Genomic DNA, 10,753 nt, shown 5'->3' with positions numbered 1-10,753 from the left:
AACGCGAGCAGCAGCTTCTGGATCAGCTGCAGCTTCTGGATCAGCTGCAGCTTCTGGATCAGCTGCAGCTTCTGGATCAGCTGCAGCTTCTGGATCAGCTGCAGCTGTTTGATTGATTTGTTAGGCAGACCTGTAAAGACACTGTTGCAGTAATCAATGCGGCTAAAGATAAACGCATGGATGAGTTTCTCTAGATCTCGCTGAGACATTAGGCCACCTTCTGCAGATGACAGAAGGCCGACTTTGTAAATGTCTTTATGTGGCTCTGAAGTTTCAGGTCAGAGTTCATCACTACTTCCAGGTTTCGGGCCTGATCGCTGGTTTTTAGTTGTAATAACTGAAACTGAGCATTGATTCTAGTTCGCTCCTCTTTAGGTCCAAAGATAATAACTTCAGTTTTGTTTCTGTTCAGCTGGAGAAAGTTTTGGCACATCCACACATTTATCTGTTCTAAGCATCTATCTAATTTCACTCCTTTTATGTTTTCTCCTAGTGTTTCTCTGGTCTGGCGTTCTGATTGGCTGAGTCCTTCCTGGAGGAGGCCATCGTGTGACATAATGATGCCATCAACTAATCATTCTCCCTCTCCTGCTATTAATTTTTTTACCAACACAGAAGGTTAGTAAAAAGTTTCTTTTGTGTCTCTGCTCTGTCTCCTCAGACCTCTAGTCGGTTGTGGTAGATGGCTGCTTATACTGACCCAGGTTCTGGTTAATTGGAGGTTTCTTCCTGTTAAATAGGAGTTTATCCTCTCCACTGTCACTACATGCATGCTGAGTATGAGGGATTACGGTAAAATCAACAATTCCATGCCAGCGGTTATCTACTGTTGTCCCCTGCTGGTCCAGGAGGAGTGAATGCTGCGAGTCAATGACTGGATGCAATCTGCTGGGTTTACTTAGAAACTTTTCAAACTAATTAGAATAATGAACTAAACTTCTTACACTGTTTGATAACTAGTATCAATGGGAACGTATGTATAATGAATGGTTTATAAAATGCCTCGAGATGACATTTGTTGTTAATTGTCGTCATATAAATAAACTGAATTGAACTAAATGGCATAAGTTCACAAATGTGGGATTTTTTGTACATCTTAGAAACAGGAAATCTCCACAGCTCTACTACGCAACAGAAATAACATCAGAAGAGCGACACAGGAAGCACATCATACACAAAGCTCTTAGTGCACTGGAAACAAGGCCAACCTCCTGCTTTAACTGGATGGAACCTGAATCTGCCGTTGGCTACATGGTCCTACTGCAGATCTGGATCAAATCCGCTAACCCTCTTCTGCCTGTCCATAACTCAAATAATCCCACCTCAATTTTTTGCATTCATCAAACAGTTTGAGGAATTGTGTTCCAGAGTGGTTTGTGATCTACTAACCCGTTGAGATGTGCTGTGGAGCTCTGGAAGGCGTCACTCTCCTCATCGCTGTCACTAATCACAATGGTGTCGCTGTCTGCTGCCTTGCTTTGCCGGTTAGTGAGTGGCGCTCCGTTGGCACAAGCGTAAAGTGACAACACCTGCACGATCTCGCACACACGCCTGAAATACACACAGTATTTACACTTGGGAAAGCTGAGAATAGTCCAATTTAACTAATGTTAAAAAATAAATAAATAAATCAATTTTTTTTAAATCACAATTGCAGCTTTTCAATTAAATAAGAAATTAAAGTCACACGTGAATAAGATTGTTCATGGAACAAGTCATTAAAAAACATGCATTGCTGTCATCCTAATACCACTTCCTGTCATCATCTTTGTAATTTTCACCAGAAGTAACATCTGGATGTTGATCACATGATGCGAAAAAAAGTTTCCATTCAAGTTTTGTGAAATGCATCAATTCTGAGAGCTGGAGGCTGCTTGTTCTCCACTGGTTTCTATACGGCTGATAAATCATCTCATCCTAGCGTCAAAACTCATCAAGAAATATGAGTTTTTATTTATTTTTTAACTGGCACGTTTCCATTAAGCAAATTCATTTTCATAATACCAGTTTGCACAGTTTTATGGTCAATGGAAACGTAGTTATAGATGTCCTTGATGGTGACTCCTGGAGCCAGAAGATGAACATTAAAACTAGGTTACTGGTGCATACCTAGTTCCGTTGCGTCCGCTCACATCCACTATCTCTCCTGGGAAGAAACGATCCTTGACGAAGCCATAGACGTCCTCGCAGAGCTCCGACAGCCTGCAGTGGCGGCTCAGAGCAGCCAGGTGGAGCATTGGCACCACCAGGGCCTGAGGGAAGCTCTCCAGGCTCTGCTTCGCCCGCCGCTCGCTCTCCACGGCCTCCAGGTAGGTGAGGCCGGCTCGGCCTGTCAGAGCACAGCTCCACACCAAACTGTTGCAAAGGATGGTCCTCTCAAAGAACTCACTGTGGGAGGGAGGGACAGAAAAACAGCTGATTCACATCTTCACACGAACTTCATGCAGCATGCTGCAATTTTTTAGATACAAATAGCACACAGGCTAATGGGAATTCTGATTCAAACAGAGAAATGTTCAGAACCTTGGTGAGCCGATGATTAAGTCAAAGGATGGGCAACACAAACCTAAATTGTTAATAATAACCCTTGTCCATCTTGATCGTTTCTCTTTTATATCAGCTGAGATGTAATAGTTGGAAAAAAAAAATCAACTCCTGTCCTTGGCATAATTTTTTCTCCATTGATATCAAGAACATGTATGTAAATATTGGTTCTTTGGAACAGTTGAAGCCTACATATCAATTTGGACGCTGAATGGCTTAAAAAATACAAATAAAAAAACAGGCAACGGATCAAATTTGAGCATTTCTGTAAGTAATTTTTATACTTATTCCAAGAAACAATCAAAAACTAGAGCTTGTTGAAATAAACCATTGGCCCACTTGTAAGGCTGCCTTTTATTTTAGTCTCCATGTATATTTTTGTCACTTGATATTTATGGAATTTGTCTATTACATACATTTAACACGTTAATTTTACAATGCACATTTTCAAAGATGAATATGATTAGTAATTGTGTAATACATCATGTTTTTTTTTTGTTTGTTTTTTAGGGAATTGTATGAAACACTGGTTCTGAAATGTTTTAGAATCTGTGGCACTTCAGTGAATAATTGACTTTCCCAACCACCATTTTTTGGGGCATTTTAGACAGCATTACCACATAAGTTTCAGTTTCTTATAGTACCATGTAAGAGCAAAACAAAAATAAAATTTTTTTATATCCCTGGCATGTTTACTTAATTATGCAAACTGATTATGCACTGGGTTTTAATTCTGAAGTTGAAGCTTTTAAGATTGTAACTGGAGAAATTAACAGAAAGGTCCCGGAGAATCAAACCTGTCAGCAGGAAAGTTGTAGGTTTCTCACAAGCCTTTTTACCCGACATCCAATATGGCTGCCTTTTGACAGTAACAGTTAAAAACTGTTTATTTACACTTTTAACAGAGTTTATCCTCATTAAATAGTTTTCACAAACTGTAACATATAGCCTAATCGAATGAAAATTAGCGACAATGTCTGAAAGAATAAAATGTAGTAGACGATGTGATTATGTTTACTGATGGTGGTTAGCCTGATCACTGAGCACAATTATTAGGAAATCCTACTAGTTCCCGAATTTCATGACTAAATTAGGTTTTATATCATTCCTACATACAACGTCTGACTTCAGAAGTTAACGGGTCACCACATGAGTCAAATATTTCATATTTATAGGTTTTTGTTTGTCTAATAACCCTCCTATATGATGTGAATGAGAGGACTGTGTTATATGGGCTAAACTCTCCAAGCTAAGCTCTGGTAGCTACCAAGCTAACAGTCACTTTAGCTAGCCAACCGTACACCTGTCCCGCTCCTACTGACCTTTCACTACCCGCTTTAACCTGTTTTCTACTGTCCTTGGGACTTTCGCATCTTGGTAAAAAAAAAATAACCTATATATATTATTTTGTTTTAATGTACTATAAAGTTAGCTTTTATGTTTCAATTGGAAGTTTTTCTCATTGATAGAACATCCCAAACTTATTTTAAGCGTTTTTTTTTTATTATTATTTTTTAAGAGTTGAGGCTGCTACTTACTCATAGGTCCTGAAGATTTCATGAGTAATTTTACAGAGAAACACTTCTTCGTCCGGTCGAAGATCAGCCGGAGGTTTCTGTCGGGTAAAGGGCTTTCTGTGGAGTAGCGGCATCTCTTCGCTCCGCTTCCACTCTGAAAGAAAGAGGAGTGAAACCGGGTCACTCGTCTTTACCGAATAAAACACGAAAACTCAAGTGAAACGCCTCAGCTAAAAGCCCAGAGCTGAAGCAGAGCCCCGCTTAGAATGTGGCAGGAGCTCGACAGAACAGCAGGAGTGAGGAGGAGGTGGTGAGCGGGTCTTTTGTTACACGCGCCGATAATCCAGCCCGCATGGAAGTGCTCCTCTTCATTATGTCCCAGCCGACACGCTAAACTCAGAGCCAATTCAGCACAAAGCTCACAACTTCATTCCTCCGACATTCGGTACGCTAAAACAGACAGAGAAACCGATAAAAACGGCCGGTCTTTACCTAGTTGTGAAACGATGAAGCGATAACAGGCGGTCCGAAATGAGGAGGAAGAACTCCGGGCTTAGCCGTCTCACTGGCGGCTTGTTGACGAAGTTTTCAACCACTTCACGGTCAGCTGGGAAATTTCAGTACTTCGCCTACGTTTGTTTCTTGAGTGTAAGAAAAGGAAAATGTCGGTGACCGCGCAACAACAGAGTCCATTTATTAAGAATAAAGTGTTCGGAAGGTCTTTTAAATATATTAAAACACCTTTGTCAAAATTTACACACCCAAACAATATTTGCACACTTTTATTGACAGGCTATCTCCTTTAGTTAGGTTCAAATTCAGTCAATTTGACAAAGTAACAGAGATGGAGGGGGGAAAAAATAACGGAATCCCGCCGAAGATAGTAATGATAGACAGAGCCTACTCACAGTTAAATGAAGCCATAAGCAGAATGGAATTTTGGGGCACACTTCCATTTAGCCCATCACCCACCACTGACCTTTATTTCTCCATGGTTGACTATTTTTCCATTTTGCATTTAAAGCTATTTGTTTTGCAGTTTTCCTGTAAGTTTTCTTTAAATGACAGTATAATATAATTTTTTGGTCACATTGCATTATTTATCAAACAAATAGTACTTCAGGTAAAGATTTTAAATAGTAATAATATAAAACAATTCTCAAAGTAACTACAAAGTTGAGCTCAAACAGGATGAAATAAGACAGGAAAGTCTCTAATTTCCTTCTTTTTAAGCAATTTTATAGGCAATTCAGATATTTTTGGCCTTCCGGATTTTTCCTTAACTTGTTCAGATAATTTGAAGTGGTAAAGGTGACATTTGATAACTTTCTTCAGGTATTTCCAGTATAAGAAGCCATTAAAAAAAAAAAGACTCTTCACTTTGTGCAAAATGTGGACCTTGAAAACATTAAATTAAAATTAAATTATGACCCCATTAACATAACTTATTAAGAATAACTACTACATTTGTCAACCTGCACTGTGTCTTCTCCCTCCTAAATTCTTTTGGGGACCCCAAAGAGAACTTCCGGTCAGCAGGGGGCTCTAGTCAATCACAGAAAGGTGGGCTTGTCCTGATCATAACTCAACACAAAATCAGAATCAAAGCAAACATCTTGAAATTGAGATGCATCGGGCAGCTATATTGAGGAGTTCTCCGATGAATGCCTTTTCTTTTCAGTGTTACCATTAAGCAAACTCACCTCACAAGAAGCCTGGAAAAAAAATTCAAACAGAAAAAAATGAATAAATTGTAAATGTCACTGGTGACATGTAGTTTCTGGAATTTTCTAAGCAATTGTTAAAAATGTGATACAAGTTTCAGCAGTGAAGAAACCCCAGGTGAAGACGCAGAACTCATTGGATGTCTGGGTTTTCCTCCTGGACCTCCTCAACCCAACCCAATCTCAGATAAACAGAGGACAGTGAATGCTGGATACCGTCAGATGCCCAAATCCCCATGGTAACCTGTTGTCTTATTTGTTGGCTTATGTTTCTCTAGCTGTTTTTTGAGACTCACAACAGGTTCTGAGTGGGTTTAAGGTCTGGGTAGATTTCTGCTCGCTGCTTCAAAATGAAATGTCCCAACCTTACAACTACCCTCTCACTTGAACATTATGACACAGTGCTCCAATAGTACTGAAAACATGTATTTTCCATAATATGGAAAAAGCAATTTTATAGGCATCAGCTTGCCTGATGCAGCTAACATATACCATCTTTATCTGAGGTCTGATCTATTCAAATTTTAAATGAAAATTTAAAATGTGCAAAGGTGATTCGACTTTGTTCAATGCCTCATCTGTTTTCCTGTCTCTCTGTCTGTAGGTGGCTTTTCTGACTGTTTCTATGGTAGAAGCAATGATAGAAAAACACACTGAGACAAGATGCTGTGAACTCATACCCTTTGAACTCTTTCAGTTTTTATCTAATTACAACCTAATTTTTTTTTTACCAGGTCTTCATTGGATGGAGAAACATTATTACATGGAAGCAAAATAAAACAAATCTAAAAAACACTGAGAAGTGTGGTGTGTATTAACCCCCCTTTAGTTTTATACCTCTAATAAAAAGTCAGAGCTAATTGCCTGTGTACGAATAAAGTCCAGCTGTGTGAATATGCAGCTGTTCTGTTTCTGGACTCAGGAGTTTGTTAGAGAAAGTTAGAAAACACAGAAGGCAGGTCTGGGAGGATGAAGGATAAATAATTAATAGAAAAAGAATGTAAAAATGACTATTTTGCTTAGTGCCACCTTTAAATTGGTCTCTGTAATGTTATTCGCTCTTTAAAAGCAAACCTGAATGTTGCTTTGATTCTTTTATGCATGTTTGAGGAATTCTTAAATTTCACATGGCAACCATTCATGGGAGTCTAAACACTTGCTCTCCCAAAGCTCCGCCTATTTTCATAAAGCTAAAGCTCCTCCTTTAAGTTGCAGTCTCCAGCTGAGCTTTATCTCACAGAGCAGCCTTCTGCAGCTCAGCTCCTCCAGACTAGCGGCAGCAGCAATTAGCAAACACCTGGTGGAACTGCGCCTCTGCTGACCTCATCATAGGAACAACTTCTCAGTGCAAAGCTGATAAGAACGGTTAACACCTTAATGTTGTGATGTCATGCTGAAGATGGAGGTGCTATAAAATAATACTATGTGCTTGGAAAATAAATAATACTGCCTCTTTTAAAGTTAAACAGAGTACAAAGAACTCTGTGTTGTTTCTGTTCAGTTCTGGTCCTGAAATCACTATGTGAACAGTTCACTAAGGATTTAGGAACAGACCATGTGAGTGATAAAATTTAGGTCCTAGTCTGGTTTCTGACATGTTCTGTAGTTTTCTTAACATCAAGTGTAGTTTAGTTTGATTTTTAAAGTCTCCTGCTTGTGCACACCATCAGTGAGATTCACCAGGATAAGACTTTTAAAGAGGATTCATTACTAAGGACCTAACATCATAATACACAACTTAAAACACAAAAAATGTAATTAGGGAGATAAAAATCAACCCCTGTCTATAGGATCAAGTAAACAAACACTAGACAATGCTGGTATCTTTTGTATTTTGCAATGTATCAAATTATACAAAACAGAAACCTAGAAAGATAACAATAAACATAAAAAAATATTCTCAATGATGGTTTAAAGCAAGCTGTAAAGTAAATATACAAGTGAAGCATGATTAACAGTTTGATTTATTATTAACACCAATGTGCAATAATCTATTCTATGCTTCTGGTTCTGCAATATTCGGACCCATGGTAGTTTGAAAGCCAGGTTGAATTTTAGTATTTCAAGAGGTAAAGAACCTCTGACTGGTGAAGTTCACATTTGGACTTAAGTTGATTCTGGACTTCAGAAAGTCTGAACTCTGAGTACAAATGAAGACTTTTGTTAAAGCAGATGCAGTCCAGCATAATTTCCCACCTTTTCAAACCACTTTCAGCAAGATCTGGAACCACCTGCATCACAGAGCTGCACCTCCTCCTGATAGGTGGAGAAATGTGCTTGGATGATTGAGAACAGCTGTTTCATTCTGCAGTCACCTGATCTACTACAGGTCACTTTGTCTCCAGTCAAATGACTTCGTCCAGCTGGATCTGTTCGTAGTCATATGTTCCATTCCAAGGAGCTCCGTTTGCAGTCACATGACTCTGTAGGGCCGTTTCTGTCTGCAGTCACCTGGCCTCATCCTGGTGGAGCTGCCAGCGTCAGACGACGCGGTACAGATGAATCTGTCTGAGCTCCTCAGGGTCTGCATCTCGGCCCAGGTAGACGTTGTAGTCTACAGGAAGCTCCTCCACCCAGTCTGGTGGTAGTGACACCTGAAGGATGTGAGCAGTGATATGTAGGTTGCAATAAACAGAAGTCAATAGATAGTAACATGCGATACATATTCCAGTTTCATTACACTCCTTACTTCACCACTGCTTAAGTTAAACTCCCCATGTTGTCCATTGATAGTGATATTAATGCTGCATCACTGTCACTAGCTGCATTTCCATTGACCATATAATTGCACAATTTAGCATTTCAAAAATAAATTTACTTAATGGAAACGTGGCAATTAAAACACAAAACAAAAAAATGATATAGTTTTTCAATAAAAAGTTTTGGTTTATTTAGCAAAACTGAAATGGAAAGACTTTTTCCCCTCATCCCAGTCACATGATCAACAACAACCTGATGCTACCACTGCCACAAAGCATGAAGAAGAAAATGACAGGAAGCAGCTGGAGGATTGTAGTGCAGCATGTTTTTGAATGACTTATTGTGTCAACAAACTTATTCAGATGTGATTTTAATTGAGCTTCTTATTTCATGGAAACACCAGAATTGCAAACTTATGTGTGTTTTTTTTGACATAATCAGAAAATTGACATGGTTGTGCCCATATTTGTAATAAAAATGCAGCTACTGTCACATGACCAAACTAACACCACATGACCAACCTCCAGAAACAAACAGCAACAAGATGGAAATAAATATCGGTTGTCAATATTGATCCAGTTTTATTTATTGATCCAGACTGATTTGATATGTTTAAAAATGATAAATATCGGCTGATACCGATGTTAGGGCCGATATATTGCGGTTCCCTAAAATAAAGCGATATGAATTGGTTAAAAACATGAGTACAGAAAGAGCTGCAGGTGTGCAGAGGAATGGCAGCCGGAATAAGGGACAAACCGTATTACCGTAAGTTCCTAACTATTACCGTAATTTCCAAACTTTTGACCACAGCTGCATATAAGCCACACCCACCAACTTTGGAAAGAAAAAATTTTTACATATTCAGTGTTGCACTTGTCAAAAGGTGCAGGTGTCCATGTAGGAACACAACATATTTACATATAATGATAATTGAAACTTTTAATGAAATGCATACACTAAATGCTTTTTTCCAAACATTTCCTTTTTAAAGCAGCCTGTAAATGGCTGCTTTAAAAAAACAGTATACCAGGAAAAGTCACTGATTGCTATCTTTATCTTCCTTCTGCACACATAAACCACTATAGTTGTCTTCTTCAGTGCCAGAGTTGAAGAGCTTCACACATTTCCTCAGTTTCTTTCGTTGTTGCTCTTAATCAAATGATAAATTAGAATAAGCTCAATAGTTCCCATTAGCATGATTTATTGTTTTCTCTTTTCCCTCTCTTTTTCTACCAAAACCTAGATGATAAAATTCTTCAGTCTGGAGCAACAATATTATAATTTTATCGCAATAATTTCTGGGACAATTTATCCTCTGGCAAAATTTATTACCATGACAGGCCTATGTGTTGTGTGTAAGTATGTCTAAACACAATAAAATTAAGTCTGTTCACAGAAATCAGAAACATCTGAAAGAAAAACAAACTGGTGTGGCTCCAAGCTGCTTTTGTGGCTGTGCAAAACTAAACTACGGTAGTTCTCTTTTCTGTGTTGAAAGAAATGCAACATTCTGGTGTTTTCCAGGTACCTGCAGAGCATCCAGACTCTCTTGCAAACTGGGAACAGTAACCAGCAGGGCTCCTCTCCTCCTGAAGGCCTGCATGATGAACTTCCAGGCTCTGAACACACAGAGAGCAAACGTTCCTTTAGAGCATGCAGGTTACAGTTGGTGTTTTCTGGATATTTCCTGCACAGTCTCAGAAGAACTACCCAATTTGTTCGGTGGGCTCCATGAAGTACTCAAAAACATTGTTCATGATCAGAACATCCGCGCTCTGCAGCAGAACCTCCTGAGTGCAGACGTCTGCATGGAGAACCTGCAGGGGGACGGGGAGTTTTTATTAAATGTGTGTGCGAGTGTGTGTATGAGAAGGGATGAGGACCGATCAGAGACACGAACCTGAACTCTATCAGACAGGCCGTATTTGTGGAGCGTGTCGTTCTGCAGCCTGACAAAGTCCTCACTGAGCTCCAGTCCAATGAGGCGAGAAGCTGAACTGTACAAACAACCCTGAACACGATACCATCACAATATGATACAACAATGATTTACATGGTTTTCAAGTCTCTCCCAATGATTTCAATAACACTGTTTTCTAAAACAGACTTGACACATTTCAAGATTAGAAAGAAAAGGGTTTAACATTTAACGTTAAAGGGGCAGTGTTATGTGTTTTGTTTTCCAGCCACTTATCATTTTATAGCACAATCAACTAACTATGTTCCCTTCTGTTATAAAAATGCTATTATATATATATATATATA

General features: G+C 39.0%; 2 protein-coding genes across 4 annotated transcripts in view; both read right to left on the bottom strand.

Moving 5' to 3' along the window:
- Positions 1 to 4,665, bottom strand: part of baz1a (bromodomain adjacent to zinc finger domain, 1A) — a 31,171-nt gene extending 26,506 nt beyond the window's left edge. For 2 of the 3 annotated variants that reach the window (XM_007578137.2, XM_016664110.1), the window contains exons 1-4: positions 4,554 to 4,665; positions 4,083 to 4,215; positions 2,110 to 2,388; positions 1,390 to 1,551 (exon numbers count right to left, since the gene is read on the bottom strand). In XM_007578137.2, coding sequence (XP_007578199.1) covers positions 1,390 to 1,551; positions 2,110 to 2,388; positions 4,083 to 4,195 — 554 coding nt within the window. In that variant the 5' untranslated portion in view covers positions 4,196 to 4,215; positions 4,554 to 4,665. The other variant, XM_016664109.1, reaches the window with a different exon arrangement.
- A 2,935-nt stretch (positions 4,666 to 7,600) lies between these two features.
- The window catches only part of LOC103156174 (uncharacterized), a 7,329-nt gene continuing 4,176 nt past the window's right edge, over positions 7,601 to 10,753 (bottom strand). Inside the window, exons 5-8 of the mRNA XM_007578136.2 lie at positions 10,389 to 10,499; positions 10,199 to 10,305; positions 10,017 to 10,107; positions 7,601 to 8,379 (exon numbers count right to left, since the gene is read on the bottom strand). Coding sequence (XP_007578198.1) covers positions 8,266 to 8,379; positions 10,017 to 10,107; positions 10,199 to 10,305; positions 10,389 to 10,499 — 423 coding nt within the window. The 3' untranslated portion in view covers positions 7,601 to 8,265. The remainder of the gene's footprint in view (positions 8,380 to 10,016; positions 10,108 to 10,198; positions 10,306 to 10,388; positions 10,500 to 10,753) is intronic.

This window comes from Poecilia formosa, unplaced genomic scaffold (assembly GCF_000485575.1).
Source record: "Poecilia formosa unplaced genomic scaffold, Poecilia_formosa-5.1.2 Scaffold468, whole genome shotgun sequence".
In the NCBI taxonomy this organism is placed as follows: domain Eukaryota; kingdom Metazoa; phylum Chordata; class Actinopteri; order Cyprinodontiformes; family Poeciliidae; genus Poecilia; species Poecilia formosa.
Note: the sequence above shows the minus strand (reverse complement) of the source record. Positions and strands in the feature narration are given on the sequence as shown.